Below are 19,761 nucleotides of genomic sequence, written 5' to 3'. Positions count from 1 at the left end.
GCGAGTCTGTGTCTGTTTTGTAAATAAGTTCATCTGTATCATTTTTTTTTTAGCTTCCACATATAAGCTATATCATACGATGTTTCTCCTTCTCTGACTTACTTCACTCAGTATGACAATTCCGTCCAGTAATGTACTTATTTTCTGGGGAAAAGATTTGCTTATCTCTTCACTTCATCATAGCTGGGAGTCATTCCCCAATGACCACAAAATTCATACATACAAATCACCCCATATAAGTGGATAATGCTTAGTAAATTTATACAGTTGTATAACCATTACCACATTCTAGATTTAGAATACTTCCAACACCCTCCAAATTTCTTCATGATGACTTTAGAACACCAACCACAAGCCCCAGACAATCCCTAGTGTATATTTCATCTCATCTGCCTTTTCTAAAATTTTTCAAAATATTTCAAATAAATAGAACCATGCGATTTATCTTCCGTTTCTTTCTAAATATATAATTTTTTGTTCAGACATATTGTTTCAGGTATCATTCATTTCTTTGTATTGCTTATGTGTATTCCACTGGATGGAGGGACCACAACATGTGGGTTCACCAAAAAATTCTTGGCAATTTGGATTATTTCCAATTGATTGCTATTATGCATAACACTGTTATGAATATCTGCACACACATCTTTTTTGTGAAACATGTTTTTATTTCTCTTGGGGAGATACCTAGAAGTGGATTTTCTCAGTCATATGGTAAATATATACTGAACTTTTTAAGAAATAGGAAAAACTGTTTTCCAAAGTATAGATACTTTCATATGTCCACCAATAGAGTATAAGGTTTCATCTCTCTACATCCTTTTCAACAGTTTATACTGTATGTCTTTTTAAGGAAGGGCAATCTATTGGAGACAGAAATTAGAATGGTGGTCAACAGGGAGTGTGAGAAGAGGGGGATGGGGAGTTACTGTTTAATGGGTACAGATGATGAAAAGTTCTGGACATGGATAATGGCAATGGTTGTACAACATTGTGAATGTACTTAATATCACTGAATTGTAAACTTAAAAATGGCTGAATGGCAAATTTTATGTTATATATATTTTACCACAAGTGGGGGAAACATGGGTTATAAATTATTTCTCTCATCTCTCTTTTCCATTCTTCCATTTGACTTTCAAAAATGTTAGGTAAGGAAAACAAGAAAAAGAGAAGAAACTTATAGGAGCAGTCTCCAGGAAAGTGTGTTAAACTAAGTCTGCTAAATAACTGATAGATTGCTTTAGGAAATATGGTATATATACAGAGTTGTGCAACCATTATGACAATCAAATTTAGAACACTTTCATCACCCAAAAGAAACTTCATAACCATTAACAGTCACTCCCCACCTGATTCCCTCCAAACTCCAAGCCCTAGGCAACCAATCTATTTCCTCTCTATGTAGATTTCCCTATTCTGGACATTTCATATAAATAGATTCATACAATATGTATTCATTTGCGACTGGCTTCTTCCACTAAGCGTAAGATTTTCAAGGTTCATTCATTTTGTAGCATGAATCACTACTTCACTTCTTCTTATTGCTAAATAATATTACACTGTATGTATATACCACATTTTATTTAACCATCCATCAATCAGTTGATGTACATTTGGGCTGCTCCTATTTTTTGGCTATTACAAATTATGCTGCTACGGACATTCATGTACAAGTTTTTACATGAAAATATATTTTCATTTCTTTTGGTAATATATCTCCTAAGGGCAAATCTCTTCAGAGACAAATTGCTGAGTCAAATGGTAATAACTCCTTTCCGAAGCGGCTGTACAATTTTATGTTCCCACCAGCAGTGTACCAGGGCTCTCATTTCTGCTTACTGGCCACTGGCATATCATATTTGGAAAGATGGCTATTCAAATCCTTTGCTCATTTTAAAATAAGGCTATTTATCTTTTTTTTATTCAGTTATAGGAGTTCTTTCAATATTCTGGATACACACACAAATGAATGCAAGTAAAACAAATGGTGAGAGCTGAATATGGTCTGTAGCCTAGTTAACAGTAAAGCGTCATTGTCAATATCCTGGTTTTGATATTTTACGACAGTTATATAAGATGTCACAGTTTGGGGAAACTATCTTCAACTTACTGTGAGTCTACAATTATTTCAAAATTAAAAGTGAAAAATGTAGAGCAGGGACTTCCCCGGTGATCCAATGGCTAAGACTCCACGCTCCCAATGCAGGGGGGGCTGGGTTTGATCCCTGGTCAGGGAACTAGATCCCACATGCTGCAACTAAAGATCCCGTGTGCCACAACTACAACAAGATCCTGCATGCCGCAACTAATAAAAGATCCCACATGCCACAACTAAAAAGATCCCGCATGCCAGGCACAGCCAAATAAATAAATATATTCTTTTAAAAGAGTATTAAAAAAATGTAGAGTATACTGCAAGCTTTTTGATTTCTTTCATGCTGATAGGTGACAAGTGGTATCTTAGGGTAGTTTTGTCTCTCTCTCATAACAAGTCAAGTCTAAAGATTTTACACCATTTGTAAGTATTTTATTTTTTCACTGAAATATTTTGTCCTTTGCCCACTTCTCTATTTTAACTCAATCTTATGATTCCCTTTCCTTTCATATATTATAACCCTATACCTCTCCTTCCAATACAATTAGCACTGAGTACTCTACTTGATGGTACTAATACAGAAGCCATCCAGCAAAAAGGCTCATTAATCTTGGTGAATACCAAAACCTCATGCCACTATATAGGATTCTTCGAATGTTCTCTTTATGAACTTCACAAATATAACAACCAGATACTTTTGTAGAGATTCTCTCCACTGCATCATCATCTTGCCTAAAATATCAATATCAAATCAATACCAGCGATATCCCAATACAGTTGTCCTGAGACATTTAATTTTTACTCACTACTTAACTAAACAGGCTAAACCCCCAAGTATATGTAGCAACAACTTGCGTTTGTTAAAACAAAGCAAAGCAAGGTGGATACAAGGTGGATAAGGCTTTATCATATGAACAAAAAGATAGACAAACACCATAGGAACCATCAAATTACTATGAATAACACTTGTATTTGCAACCAGGGCAAGAAATAGCTCTAGTTTATGTTATCATTCTGGAGCGTTTTTCTTTGATTAGAGACTTTGCCACCTTGTTAAACTAAAATTATATAAATTTATAAAGGCAAATTTTATCGCTTAACTTATCCTAGCCACGAAATGCTTTTAAATAAAACATGAAAGTAACACAGATAAAAATGGACAAAGTCAAGCAAATACATTCCCCTTTAATGCAGGTACCATACAGTGATCCTGTCACCATCAAATCAAACTAATCAATTCAGCATCAGAAAGATGGTGAATCAAATTTTATACACTATCCCTGTAAACATGAAAATATATTTATTAAAGGCTCAATGGCTTTAAACAGCAAAAGTGCACATAATGTCAGCTTTAGTTCCTGATATGTATAGGGACAAGAAGAAACACTACAGCTAAGGTCAAACATCAGTGGGAAAGGGCTAAAAGTGATAAATCCATGACATTAACCACTGCAGTCTTTCTAATACAATCCAGCATAACCTAAAAACAGCTTTGTACTTCAACTGAACTATTTATTAGAGACAAAAATGTCTTCCTGACAAAAAACAGATTCACATTAATAAAAGAAGACAGTATTATATTGAGGAAATCTTATTGCTTAAAAAAATATTTATAATTCCTTAAAAATGCACATAGCAACTTATTATTTATTTCCTGTCTTTTAATAGAATTTTTAAATCAATCAAAACTGCAGAATATGTTATAAGTAGGAATGAAAAGAGATTATGCTCCCAACAAATAATAGAAAAGATAAAACTTTTCAGGTTGAGCAACACTTTCACTTTTTTAACTTTTAAAAGCTAACATTTCTATGATTCTTATTTCCTAATGAACAACTTTACTTGTTTCCAGGGTTAACAATGCACTTATACAGAAAAATGAACTTTTGTACAATCTACTGTTCACTTCCATATTCCAAATGTGAGAATTCCAATTTAAAGTTATAAAAAGTTAACAAAGAACTAGGGGAAAAAAAACCCCAAAGAAACCACATGTGAAAACACAAGACCAAATGCTATGCTTTTCGTATAAATTAAATTTTTCTTTTTACTCATTACATAAATTAATGAGTTATAGCTCTATTTCATCAAAAATAATGAGATAACATTTTCAACTTTTAAATTACCACAAATCAGTCTGTCAACAAATGCTAGATTCTTAACAGATTTCAATCCACTCACCAAACTAGACAGTGTTGAGGAGGGTTGTTACTACTTAGTAAATGTGGGTGGCCTTGGAGGTGAATTAATTAAGAATCGAAGGACAAAAGAAAATATTTTTTACTTTAACACTCATAAAACACTAAGGGTTTATATATTTAATTCCAATTTAAAAAGAGAACATCTGTATGTGTCTATCAACTTGAGCTAATTAACACAACTTAAAAAAAAAAGTCATTACAGTCAACGAAAAGTTTGCTAGCACTTCATTAAAATGAGTTTTAAACAGGAATACAAGTCTGTAACATATCTGATTAACCACAAAGTTAAGATGGGAAAGGCAGAGAATTGCATTATTCAGATTTTAAATAAAATATAATAGCCAGATTCAATAACCCAGAAATTCAAAGATTTTTGGGGGTGTTTTAATTGCAGCACAGTCCATATTTTTTTGAAATGCCACTTGATCTTACTATAGGAATTAGTATATGAGTACCAGCCAAATGTAATCTTTCATCAAGATGTAGAACCACATATACTGGAAGCAGATTTTCTCAAAAGAACATGCAATATTTAGGGTTAATATTTTAATGGCTCACATAATTATGTTCTGAAAATGGAATTAAATATAAATTCTATATAAAATTAAAATAATTTCTATTTCCAAATCTTGCTCTACTCCTATCTCATTCTAGTAATCAGGTTTACATTGTGTATTTATAGCAAGGATCACAAACCATGAAAATTACCTTCCTTTCAGAAATGTATTTTAAAATTCATGACCATGATTCAAAAGAAAATACTGTCTATGAATGTATGAGGGAGAAAAACAAAACCCAACTGGTTTCTTTCTAGCAAGACTTACATAAGCATAACGTATGTCTCCATGTTTATAATCACTCCTAAATGTTTCTGAACATAGGCTGTAAAAATCTATTTTATGTGAAGATATAAGATCTTATAATAAGTTATTACCATTTATATATTCTAATACACTCTTTGAGATTTTTTTATATTTTTCCATATTTATAAGGAGGTATCTGTAATAAAATTTGTAATACAATTTATTAATATTATTGTCATTTATTACCATCATAATTAGTCATAATTAGTCTAAGTTATAACAAGTGTCATTAAAAAAAAGAAACAGTACTAAACAGTATAAATGAGATATATAATTATTTATTTATGGAACAAATGTCCTGATGAAGAGATAGCAAGAGAATTCTATAGAACCTCAATTTTACCTTCAGGTTTGATACATTAACAATGTCTGAAATAATAGGTTTTAACATGTTACTCATCATTTTTTAAAAGGGTCTACATCATTTATAGTTTTTATAAAATATTGGCTATATTCCCTGTGTTGTACAATAATTACTCATCATTTTTTGAAAAAAACAAAATTCTAACCTGAGATAACCTTAATTTTCTACAATTCCAAATTAACACATCTCCAAATACATTTTGTATGATCTTGATCCCAAACGATATTGTTAGTTACTCCATCCTCTGCACAAAATGAACATTACATGCATCACATGTTCTTACCTGGCCCTCTCCAACTGTCTCAGTGTCGATTACTGTGATGATGCCTGGGACCAGAGGACTCCGCCTTGAATTACTATGGATGGCAACATCATCTTCTGTCACACCTGAAGGCAGCGTGCCTGTCAGCTGAGTCACCACCTTCCCAACCATTGTCAGGCCAGTTTTCAATGTCTATACAATGAAAGGTAAAATGTATGACTTCACATCAGTATTTGGATTCTAAATAGTAATACATGTTTTGTTAATTCACATTAAATTCTTTATTCTCTAACAAGCTTATATGTAGCAGTGCACTGTCACAGAAATTCAGTCTGATTTTTATACGATCTTAAATTTTAGTTAGAAAATTGGTATTAGATTGAGTGAATCAGTAGATTCCCCAAAGCCAGCATGGTGAGAATAAAGCTATAGGTAAATAATTAAAGAGTTTGTTTCACATGAGGATACAATTATACTTTTATTAACAGTATTTATTTTTCCCCTCTCCTCAATGCATATAACTTAAAATATGTGAAATATTAAGAAGTAGCAACTATGTGATGTTCTATTTTTTAAACAGTATAAATCTAATACTGAGTCAACTTTTTAGCAGGAAAAAGACTGAGATACTGGTAGAATTCATATGTGAAAACAACTTTGATTCCAAAGTAAATCTATAATATGATGTTATATAATATTGCACATCAAGATTTGGCATGTAGAAAATACAGTCTCCATCTAAGATACTTTTTACTAGATGAATGAAATGTCATATAAAATTAACCAAGAAGGTTCTTTTCTCTCTGCTAACAGAAAACAATTTAATGTAATGGTCCTAATATATTATTTCAATTAAAGACAACTTAAGACGTTTCAGAATTACATTTTAGTTCCATTTCATTGAAAACAAAGAGATGAAACTAACTCATGTGCATGTTTTCTTTTATGTGAATCTCATCTGATTATTCTCATAACCACTAACAAACAATCATGTTAAGTAACGGGGTTTTCTCTTTTTGTCCGAAAGGGAAGAAAGTGAAAACAAAGAGAAAATTATGTGATTCATAAACACATTAACATATCTAATCATTAGAGCCAAAATAAGTTGTTTAGATTACATGGACATATCAGAAATTATGTATGATACAATAGACACATATCCTCATACTGTGAGGAAAAGTTTTTATTAAAATACTTCAAATTAATCTTCAATACCATGACTTGCTCTTTTAAAATAATTATGGACCTATATTCTAGCATATGCTACAGCTAAATTTTAAAATGTATATTATATATACAGCATTTCAAATATTAATTTATAAATGCTACTAGGCAAAAAAAGGTTGTTTATAAAGGCCTAAATGTAATTTAAACAACAACCAGATGGAACTAAAAAAAAAAACGAAACAGGGCTTCCCTGGTGGCGCAGTGGTTGAGAGTCTGCCTGCCGATGCAGGGGACACGGGTTCGTGCCCCAATCCAGGAAGATCCCACATGCCGCGGAGCAGCTGGGCCCGTGAGCCATAGCCGCTGAGCCTGCGCGTCCGGAGCCTGTGCTCCGCAACGGGAGAGGCCACAACAGTGACAGGCCCACGTACCGCAAAAAAAAAAAAAAAAAAAAAAGAAACATACATAATATATGTATTATTTTACTGTAGCTACGTTCCATGGAAACTTGATTATGAACTCAGAAATGGTTAAGGCTCTTTAACAAAAATGATCTGGATAGATATCCTCAAACACCTCTACTCTTTAAAGAAGAGAAAATTGAGGCTACAGAAGTTAAAGAAAATGGCAGCTCAAACAGCCAGCCAACGACAAAGCCAGAACTCAAAACCAGGACTATCTCCAAACCACTATCCAGTATTGCCTTGTAATCTATTCCTGTTACTACCTGTGATCTCACACACTTCATGAATTCAGTACACAAATGCATACTGGGAAGGAGAAATGAAAACCGTAATAGTGTATCCTAATAAATACTTAAATAAAATAATCAGCAAAGCCATTTGCTGAATTCAAGCAAAATGATATAACTTACAGCTGACTGAAACCAAGAAAAAGCCACAAATCAATTGTAACTGTTTTGTTTAGTGCTAAAAACTCAAACTGCAGTGATTATAAAACACATTAGTGCTCCTCAATTAGCAGCCAAACATTTATTTCAATAATTCACAAGAAATGACTTACACAAAGTCTGTTAGAGTGTTGTCAAGAAAGCCTCTGAAGGACCAACAAAACCAGGCGCCACAGTATATTGATGTCAAAAGCGGGCCAGGAAGCCTGATTAACCTCTGAGATGCTTCAGCTGATGTACTTACTCCATTAATGCTAATGGAGATGCTCCCACTTAAACGGAGCTATCCCTTTATCAAAGGAATGCCTTTCAGGTTTAAAGTCTTTAATTGTTTATCCTCCCTGTTTGCCCTTGAGCTAATTATTTCATGCTCTTATACCAATGAAAAGGAATAAAACTAAAATAACTGGAGCACACAGAAAGTGGAAGTAACATACCAAAGCAAACCACAAGATAAAGGGAAAAGTTAATAGAAGAGAACTAGGAAAAAAACTCCAGAAAGAGGGGAAAAAGAGTAGTATATTTCAGCGTTAAAGGCTAATATTACAGAAAGAGTTAATGATGCTTCTAAAAAAAAAAAAACAACAACTTAGGACTATTGGTTGGGTCTTCTTATCAGTGGACAAAAACTTAAACCCAAAATTTAACAGTCATCAAATCTTTACTTTGTATAGTAAGTAACATGACGGTACTCTCTATCATAGCTCATTAACTTTCAAATAAGGTCTAACGCAGGGTGTGAGAGAGGGGTGCTGGAAGCTTTCTACATTGGTAAAGACCTTTGCCTCTAGGAGAAATTTGTTTCCATGTTAGAGTCATATCAGCGAGCACTAGTGTCCTCACAATCTGAAGAATATTACAAGAATATTCACATAACTAATCTGTACTGTAAAGTGCTGAACATAAGACTATAACGAATGTGTCAGATAATCTACTGTGACCAAAAATTCAAATGAGCATGGTTCTTATTCTGTTCTGTTGCAGACAGATTTGCCAAAGGGTCACTAGTCATCTTTAACCTTTCTCAGGCCATATCAGTTGTCCTCCCTATCCATTAGGACTAATGGTGCTGCTTTCACAAAAGCTGTTAGTTGTCATTAAGAAGTTATCAGATAACAGGAGAAAACAGAGGCATTTTTATTAAATCAATTTACAACGCTGGGGTTAAAACGCATTAAAAGGAAAAATCAAATAAAACAGTTATAAGGTAACTAGAATATATGGACCAAGATTTAATAAATATTTCAAAATAATCCAATTTGAACAATTTCAATATTAAACTTCTTCCTTCAATACGACCTCAGAGAATTTTTCACTATTATATTCTTTATAAGGAAAGCCAAATTATTTGGAAAGATGAATTTTAAGTGCTATTTGAAAATCCAGGAGAAAAAAAAAGATTATTTCCTCTAAAGAGATCCAAACACATATACAATTAATATAATTTATACTTACAATTGTAATGTAAGACATAAAAGAGAATTAAAAATGTAATAATTATTCCTTCTATATAACAATGTGGTTAACCTATATGAAGCCACATGAGAAGCTATCAGAGAGAGAACAATATTAATGATTACTCTGTCAAAGGAAGTGTAGCATTCTTTTTTTTTCCAAATTCATTATTACATTTATTCCATTATTGAATTCATTTATTGACTGCTACATATTGGGTTTACAGAAATGAACAAAATATAGTCCCCGACCTCAAGGAATTCACCATCTAGTGGGAGAGACTAATAAACTGACAATCATAAACAATTATACACATACACATATGTTACCAAACCAGGTTCATCTTGCCCAACACACAGGAAGCCAAAAAGCTGAGACATCGAGGTTTGTAGCAAAGAGAAGTTTTCTTCACAATATAGCCAAGCAAGAAGACAGGAGAACAAATCTCAAATGCACCTCCCTGAAGGCAAGGGGCTCAGGGTATTTATGTGATAAAGAATAAAGAAGCAGGGCGGTCTGAGGTGTGGGGAGTGTGGGAAGCGTGGGGGAAAATGATTTGGAAAAAATGTACAGGCATAACAAAGCTACAGGTCTCTGCACATTCAAAAGGTCATGGAGCAGACCCTTGCACAGGCCCAGGTGAAGGGTAGGTGGCCCCATCCAGTCTTTTTTTCTTTTTCAATAAAAGTGTTTCTTTCATTTTTTTTAACTTTACTTTTTTTATACAGCTGGTTCTTATTAGTTATCTATTTTATACATATTAGTGTACACATGTCAATCCCAATCTCCCAATTCACACCACCACCTCCCCACCCCACTATCCCCGTGTGGTGTCCATCCGTTTTTTCTCTACATCTGTGTCTCTACTGCTGCCTTGCAAACCGGTTCATTTGTACCATTTTTCTAGATTCCACATATATGCATTAATATATTTGTTTTCCTCTTTCTGACTTCACTCCGTATGACAGTCTCTAGATCCATCCACGTCTCTACAAATGACCCAATTTCGTTCCTTTTTCTGGCTGAGTAATATTCCATTGTATATATGTACCACATCTTCTTTATCTATTCATCTGTCGATGGACACTTACGTTGCTTCCATGACCTGGGTATTGTAAATAGTGCTGCAATGTACATTGGGGTGCATGTGTCTTTTTGAATTATGGTTTTCTCTGGGTATATGCCCAGTAGTGGGATTGCTGGGTCATATGGTAATTCTATTTTTAGTTTTTTAAGGAACCTCCATACTGTTCTCCATAGTGGCTGTATCAATTTACATTCCCACCAACAGTGCAAGAGGGTTCCCTTTTCTCCACACCCTCTCCAGCATTTGTTGTTTGTAGATTTTCTGATGATGCCCATTCTAACCAGTGTGAGGTGATACCTCATTGTAGTTTTGATTTGCATTTCTCTAATAATTAGTGATGTTGAGCAGCTTTTCATGTGCTTCTTGGCCATCTGTATGTCTTCTTTGGAGAAATGTCTATTTAGGTCTTCTGCCCATTTTTTGATTGGGTTGTTTGTTTTTTTAATATTGAGCTGCATGAGCTGTTTATATATTTTAGAGATTAATCCTTTGTCCACTGATTCATTTGCAAATATTTTCTCACATTCTGAGGGTTGTTTTTTCATATTGTTTATAGTTTCCTTTGCTGCGCAAAAACTTTTAAGTTTCATTAAGTCCGTTTGTCCATTTCCATTGTTTATTTTTGTTTTTATTTCCATTACTCAAGGAGGTGGATCAAAAAAGATCTTGCTGTGATTTATGTCAAAGAGTGTTCTTCCTACGCTTTCCTCTAAGAGTTTTATAGTGTCTGGTCTTACATTTAGGTCTTTAATCCATTTGGAGTTTATTTTTGTGTATGGTGTTAGGAAGTGTTCTAATTTCATTCTTTTACATGTAGCTGTCCAGATTTCCCAGCACCACTTATTGAAGAGGCTGTCTTTTGTCTATTGTATATCCTTGCCTCCTTTACTGAATATAAGGTGACCATACGTGTGTAGGTTTATCTCTGGGCTTTCTATCCTGTTCCATCGATCTGTATTTATGTTTTTATGCCAGTACCATATTGTCTTGCTTACTGTGGCTTTGTAATATAGTCTGAAGTCAGGGAGTCAGATTCCTCCAGCTCCGTTTTTTTCCCTCAAAATTACTTTGGCTATTCAGGGTCTTTTGAGTCTCCATACAAATTTTAAGATTTTTTGTTCTAGTTCTGTAAAAAATGCCATTGGTAATTTGATAGGGATTGCACTGACTCCGTAAACTGCTTTGGGTAGAACAGTCATTTTCACAATATTGATTCTTCCAATCCAAGAACATGGTATATCTCTCCACCTGTTTGTATCATCTTTGATTTCTTTCACCAGTGTCTTATAGTTTTCTGAGTACAGGTCTTTTACCTCCTTAGGTAGGTTTATTCCTAGGTATTTTATTCTTTTTGTTGCAATGGTGAATGGGATTGTCTCCTTAATTTCTCTTTCTGATCTTTCGTTGTCAGTGTATAGGAATGCAAGAGATCTCTGTGCATTAATTCTGTATCCTGCAACTTTACCAAATTCATTGATTAGCTCTAGCAGCTTTCTGGTGGCATCTTTAGGATTCTCTATGTATAGTATCATGTCATCTGCAAATAGTGACAGTTTTACTTCTTCTTTTCCAATTTGTAGTCCTTTTATTTCTTTTTCTTCTCTAATTGCCATGGCTAGGACTTCTAAAACTATGTTGAATAACAGTGGCAAGAGTGGACATCTGTGTCTTGTTCCTGATCTTAGAGGAAATGCTTTCAGTTTTTCACCACTGAGAATGATGTTTGCTGTGGGTTTGTCGTATATGGGCCTTTATTATGTTGAGGTAGGTTCCCTCTGTGCCCCCTTTCTGGAGAGTTTTTATCATAAATAGGTGTTGAACTTTGTCAAAAGCTTTTTCAGCATCTATTGAGATGATCATATGGCTCTTATTCTTCAATTTATTAATATGGTATATCACACTGATTGATTTGCATATATTTAAGAATCCTTGCATCCCTGGGATAAATCCCACTTGACCATGGTGTATGATCCTTTTAATGTGTTGTTGGATTCTGTTTGCTAGTATTTTGTTGAGGATTTTTGCACCTATATTCGTCCGTGATATTGGTCTGTAATTTTTTTTGTTGTATCTTTTTCTGCTTTTGGTATCAGGGTGATGGTGGCCTAGTAGAATGAGTTTGGGAGTGTTTTAATAAATGTTTCAAAATAATCCAATTTGAACAATTTCAATATTAAAATTCTTCCTTCAATACGACCTCAGAGAATTTTCCACTATTATATTCTTCATAAGGAAAGCCAAATTATTTGGAAAGATGAATTTTAAGTGCTATTTGAAAATCCGGGGTGGGCAAAAAAGATTATTTCCTTGAAGGAGATCCAAGCACATATATAATTAATATAATTTATACTTACAATTATAATGTGAGGCATAAAAAAGAATTAAAAATTTAATAATTAATCCTTCTATATAACAAAGTGGTTAACCTATATGAAGCCACATGAGAAGCAGTCGTCAGAGAGAGAAAAATATTAATGATTACTCTGTCAAAGAAAGTGTAGTATTCTCTTAAGGAGCACATACTACATGGCTTTTTAAATATTCTCCATGTTATATATCTCATGGTAATATATCATATTACCTAGAAATTATTAAAATGGTAAGAAATAATAAGAAGAAATTTTATTTTCTATTTTCAGTAATGACAGGCTAGGTAAATCAGATCAATCCTACCAATGAAAACAAGTAGGAAAACCAGGGAGTTTATTTTTCTTTAATTCTGCTTGAAGTTACTGAATATTGAACAAAACAGTGATGAGTTACTAGGTCAAAATCCAAGAGAACAAGGAAATCCAGACATGTGAGCTGGTATTTAGGCCTAAATGCACAGGATGATTCTAGAGGGGGCTTCTAAGAGACTGAGTAGTGCTTTTGATAGACTTGTGGAACTAGGTAGTCATGTTCAAGGGGGTCTACTTTCCCTGCATGCTTTGGGTTGAAACATAAAGGGACATACAATAGAAATAAGAGTGAACCTGTAGTAATCAGGATCTTACAGCTATTTCAGGTGACCTTTATTTAAATAATTTAAGTAATCTCAATCTGTGAAATTGGATTAAGATGATCCAAGCCTAGATCTCAAACTCACATCTGTTTCTACAAATCTTTTTTAAAAATTCTAGCAAACAAGGAGTCAAGACATCATAAATGAGAACTAACAGTAAACAACAAAAACACAACTAAAAGGGAGCCAGATAGTGAAATGATCAGAAACAGACCATGTCTACTATGTTTAAATAGTTTGGCAATTTGAGAAAAACTGAATTCTAGAGAACCAGAAACTATCACTATTTACTAAAATGTTTTATCAATGCATATATGTTCGATTTTATCAAACGCTTTTGGTGCATATATTGAGATAATTTGTATCATTTTCTCCTTTATTCTGCTAATGTGGCAAATTACACTCACTGATTTTGAGTAGTAAACCAGCCTTAATTGTGGAATTATCCCAAATGGATTATGACACATTATCCCTCTGTGTATTTTTTTTTCTGCTAGTATTTTGTTTAGGATTTTTCCTATCTATGTTAATGAGCAAGACAGGACTATAGCTTTCCTTTTTCATAATGCTCTTGTTAAGTTTCAATATCAAGGTGATCTTAAATCATGAAACAAGATGAGGCATAACCTGACCTTTTTATTCTATAGAAGAGTTTTCATAATATTGCCATTGTTTATTCTTTTTTTTTAACTGAATTATAGTTGATTTACAAGATTGTGTTAGTTTCAGGTGTATGGCAAAGTGATTCCACTACATATTTTTTTTCAGATTATTTTCCATTATAGGTTATTACAAGATATTGAATATAGTTCCCTGTGCTATACAGTAAATCCTTATTGTTTATCTATGCCATTGTTTATTCATAAACATTAGATAGAATTCTCTGGAGAAGGTATCTAAATATGACAGTATCTTTGTGAGATTTTTCTTTCCTTAGCAAAGTTCTATATCCACTTAGACAACAAAGTACAGGAATTATAAGTGTACACCATGATAAATTTTCACAAGTGAACATACTAATATAACAGGAGTGTAATCTATAATATAACAGTAAAAATTATAAAGTAATATATTTATAACTACACTACTTAATTATGGAAGTCATTTTTATGTTCTTATCATGGAAAACTGGAACTAAGTCGGCTAAATAACACTGATGCTGCCTAATTACTCTGTTTCAGATTTCTCTTCACTGAAATAACCATAATTTTTTCATACAGAGGAGAAAAGTAAACCATTCTTATAAAGATTCTGAAATCTAAAATATATGGGGCTGTAAGCAAAAAGCCATTCAATAATTCCCTTTGAGTGAAAAATATGTAATGCTTCTCTCATCAAACCACATCATGTAAGCATTTGTGATCAGTCTTGAAGTATTTTTGTATTTGTTTTACATAAAACAGTGTGACCTTTGATTCCCTCCCTGTGGTTTGTTTTAAACTGTTGTTCTTTTCGGAATAGTTGTGCTTTCTATTACATGCTGTCATTTAGATTCACTATGTCATCCCTATTATTAGAATTGTTTTGTTGTATACTTCACAATTCAAAAGGATGGTGATTATAAGGATACCTTATAATCAGCATAAAGTTTACGAGCCATCATCATAATTAACCCTCGCACATACACAAAAAGAATTCACTTGACAAACATGCAGGGGGCAGCTCTGTGTGACATGAAAGGATCTTTGAATGTGCCAGGAATTTCGCTCAAGTTTTGTTAAGGAATAATATTTTTTTTTATGTCAAGAAGATTCATAAATGTTCAAAAATGCAAAGGGATGTCAGTATAGGTAGAATGATGCAAATCACACACATACACACACACACACGCACACACACAAATCCAGAAGTTACTACTTAAAACATGTAAAGCTTCTTTCCAAAGTAATTAGATTACAGACTTTGACCTAGCTAACAGACTTAAATATTTTAAATTGGATAAATACAAACCTTATAATCATTACAATAGAATATAAAGTATGATTTAGGAAACTTAAGAGATTAAATACCTAATCATTTTAAGTCACCAGTTCTCTTGAGTGACAAAATAATTCTGACTTACTTAAGTTTGTTCGACCTTTGCAAATGAAAAGGGAACGTGATAATTACTCCACAAAATCGTACCTCCTAGAGACTACTGGATACTTACTTTAGCAGCACTAATGACTGTGGCAGTATAAGACTGAATGTTGTCTCCACAGGCTCCACCACGGGACTGATGACATCGAATCAACTGGAAAGAGAGAGAATGACCAGAAAGTTATTTCTATTAAACTGTTTAACTCTACAGGCTCTTAAGATAGAGCTTATTTACCATGCAGAATGATGGTGGTGGGTGGGAATGTTTGCATGAGTGTTTTCCAGACAAACAGCTAAAAGCCCTGCTGAGACACTTTTACCCCTTTTTATAATCTAGTGGTGCCACTCAAGCAGTTTCATGCTCAAATACGATTTTTAATTACAAGATGAATAGTCTTTAAGAATTCATAAACTCTGAAATGGTAGGATTTGAGATCTGGCAGGCTTTCCACAAATAAATTTTAGAAACATAATCAAAGGACTTAGCCATGACTTCCTAACATTAAATATTTAACATGCTAACAAACTGGAGGTTTTGTCCTCTTAATTCCTACATAAAGATTGTAAAAGGAAACTTTAAAAAACAGACAAAAGAATGTGCCGTATTTCCATTTTCAATTGTGTTTGTGGGGAAGTGGCACAAATTATGCATAAATCAACTATGACACATAATAGCTGTCCACTTCAGAGGGCTCACCAGTTTTAACATTAGAATGAAAAAGACATGCCCTTATTCATAAATAAGTAAATCAAACTGTCAATTTCCAAAGTGAATCAGTAGTTTGACATGCATGATTCTCTCATGTGCTGAGCAATTAACCAAGACTAAACTCTCCACTGCTCCTACACTTCTAAATTTAAAGAAAAAATAGAAAGAAAAAGAAAGAAAAGAAGAAAGAGAAAGAACGAAAGGGAAATAAAAAAATCATTAGCCAGATTTTTACACTTAAAATTTTCAATAAAACGGCAATAGTAGACTATTAGAACAGCTCCACATTGTGATATGAATATGAATTCAGAACAAATCTTCCTCTCCCAAAATATAAAAACAAAAAAAATGTTCTATATAATTTAAAACCAGGTCACTTGATAAAGATTAATATGTGAAACTTTTATTCTTTTATTATAAAATCAAACTTTTCTTCATCACTGATTTGTATTTAAAAAAAAAAATCCCTTAAGACAATAGTGCTGTGGAATTTTCCAAATCGCAGGTGACTGGCAAATGTAGTTTCACACGGGAAAAGAGGGAGCTTGAAAAGTGATCACTTTAGCTAATAAAAAGAATCTCTCTCACTTACTCACCCAGTCACTCATTCATTCATTCACAAATACACATTTGAAGAATTATGAAAATTATCCCCTCTGCTGCCTTCTGAAGCATGTGCAAGGAAAGACATATCCTAGAAACACTATCTTTTCCCTGCTTCAGGTAATTAAAATAACCAAGGAAAACAAGCAATACTATCACCTTTTCAATTCATCTAAATCTGAGTCAGCATTTCTACATAAACATAACTAAGCCAGAAATTTCTTTAAAACTTAGACTCATTACAAAAGTTATATTTGCATCTCAGTACATCAAAATAAAAGATAAACCAGAAATTTCCATAGTGCAAAAATCTATCATGCCCAAATACCAGGAAATAATGGTAAGTGAAAAAAGCGACGTATAAAAGACCATGTATATAATGTTATCTTTGGGGAAATAAAGGGAAATATAAATATATCTATATAACATATGAGAAAATATATACGCATATAAATAAATATAAAGACAAATGTATACAATTATGTATCAAATGAAAACTGTAACAATGAAGGAAGGCAGAAAAAGGGGGATAAAGGACAAACTAACTAAAATAACCTATGAACACAGTATTTGATTGCATACCTTCCATTTTAGGCAGTAATGAAAGCAGAGAAAATTGCAAGAAAATCCTGAACTCTTTGTAGTTGGTTTGATTTTTGCAGTGGTATGAGCAAGCAACTCTAATTACTTTTTGGCATTATAGGATTGAAGAAATGAAGAAAACGTGCCGATGTCATGGTCTCCTATCCAAAACAAAGGACATACAAATAGGAAACGGGGGACAAAAAGAGAGAATCCTGTGGAAATACCAATATGACCTCTTCATTTCCAAAATGTACATGTGTATATGGGTATACATGGGTGCACAAATATGCATATATGTATATTTGCCTCTTTATGTGTATAATAAGTGTGTGTGGATATATAACATGCATATTTCTAAACTTTGTCCACTGAAAGAGTCTAGAAGCAAAAATACGCCAGTAACAATGAACACATCTACTGGACAACAGCTTAGTATCTAATACCATTGCCCATTAAAAAGAAACAGTAAAATCAGAAGAAGATGATTCCAGGGCTGGGACAAGGCAAGTACAAGATGGACCTGGACTTATTCTTATGATAGCAAGTAAGGAAATTATTTTTTTTTAATTTTGATGAAGCCACAACACAATGTCACAAGAAGCAGACTAAAGGGACTCTCATTGGTCAACTCTGGCATAATTTGAAAACCAAAATAATTAAAGACAGAAAAAAATTAAAAACTACTTAAAAAATAGGAATCATTAACCCCTATCAAAAATATAGAAACAGGAAGATTTAAAAAGAAGGGAAAGTTCTTGATTATGATAGAAAGCCAAATGCCTACAGGTAAATGTGTAGTGGGAAGTGGAAAACCATTAATTTGCAATCCTCATAGTAAAGACTGGTTCAGGCAGGAATCATCAATGGATGCTAAAATTAGGTAGGCTAAGATTTTGATAAAATGCAGGATATAAGCATGCTCTTTCCACATTATTAGTTACAAGAGGAAAAAATAGTACTTATTCAGTACAGAAACTGGACAAGACCTTGACAAAATTAGCATCACCAATAAAGGACAGACATATACCATGTGCCTCCAGATGTGAGGCTGTGGGAAGTCCAGAACAGCACTCATACAATACTATAGTATTCCAGACAGAAATACATAACCCGAATATAATCAAGAGAAAACATCAAAACACTGAAAATAAAAAGCATTCTACTAAAAAGAATAAGGGGTAGATGTAGGGGGCTGTAGTCTTCAAAATTACCAATCCTGTAAAAGATAAAAAAAGAAGGGACACTCTTACAAGATATAATACCTGATCCTAGACTGGATCTGCACTATAGGAAAAAATTTTCTACAAATGATATGATAGGGTTAATTGACAAAATTGGAACATGGATGCTATAATAGATAAAAGTAGCTTATCAATATTAAATTGGCAGACTTCCCTGGTGGCGCAGTGGTTAAGAATCCGCCTGCCAATGCAGGGGACACAGGTTCAAGCCCTGGTCCGGGAAGACCCCACATGCTGTGGAGCAACTACGTCCATGCACCACAACTACTGAGCCTGTGCTTTAGAGCCCGCGAGCCACAACTACTGAGCCCACATGCCACAACTACTGAAGTCCACGTGCCTAGAGCCTGTGCTCTGCAACAAGAGAAGCCACTGCAATAAGAAGCCCACGCACCACAACGAAGAGTAGTCCCTGCTCACAACTAGAGAAAGCCCGCGCGCAGCAACGAAGACCCAACGCAGCCAAAAATAAAATAAATAAATTTTTTAAAAATTAAATTGGCTGATAACTTAAGTATTCTGGGGTAATGTGATATATGCAACTTACTCTGAGATTGTTCAGAGGTCAACCTAAGTAAAGAGTACATGGGTGTACTTTATAACATTTGTACTCTATTAATTCTTGCAGGTTTTCTGCAAGTCTTCCAAGTTAAAAGTACACTTAAAAATAGGCACTGAAAAACAAACACAATCAAGATAATATGGCCTCTTGGTTAAAACTGTAGTCAAAGAGCATTTTCACTGAAAGAAACTGTTGCTCCAAAATTTAATTTCTGCAGTTCCACACTCAGCCCAAATGCTACTACAATCAGAAACTGTTAACAAATACTAGCTCTTATGTAAATACCATGGAAACACATTTATCTGGAAATATTTCTTCCAAAGGATGGTACAACCATCTGATTAGTAAACTCCTTGTGAATGCCACTACACGTCCTGGTCTCCGTATATAACACTAGATGTTACTGACACGTATCTCTACAAAGGCAAAGGCAAGACAAAGGCAAGACAACTGGCACACTTTGATGCTATGCATCTATGAAGGAAGTTTTTTCCATAAGAAAATAATATGTAACTATTTGCATAATACCTACAATCCTAAATGAGTAGTTTCCCACACATCACAATAAATC

The 19,761-nt window shown here is 33.7% G+C and overlaps 1 protein-coding gene across 3 annotated transcripts in view; it reads right to left on the bottom strand.

Moving 5' to 3' along the window:
- The window catches only part of BCAS3 (BCAS3 microtubule associated cell migration factor), a 573,053-nt gene that overhangs the window by 407,441 nt on the left and 145,851 nt on the right, over positions 1-19,761 (bottom strand). For all 3 annotated transcript variants that reach the window (XM_060290805.1, XM_030881822.2, XM_060290806.1), the window contains exons 11-12: positions 15,561-15,644; positions 5,810-5,980 (exon numbers count right to left, since the gene is read on the bottom strand). In XM_060290805.1, coding sequence (XP_060146788.1) covers positions 5,810-5,980; positions 15,561-15,644 — 255 coding nt within the window. The remainder of the gene's footprint in view (positions 1-5,809; positions 5,981-15,560; positions 15,645-19,761) is intronic.

The sequence above is a fragment of the Globicephala melas genome, chromosome 20 (assembly GCF_963455315.2).
Source record: "Globicephala melas chromosome 20, mGloMel1.2, whole genome shotgun sequence".
Taxonomy (NCBI): Eukaryota; Metazoa; Chordata; class Mammalia; order Artiodactyla; family Delphinidae; genus Globicephala; species Globicephala melas.
Note: the sequence above shows the minus strand (reverse complement) of the source record. Positions and strands in the feature narration are given on the sequence as shown.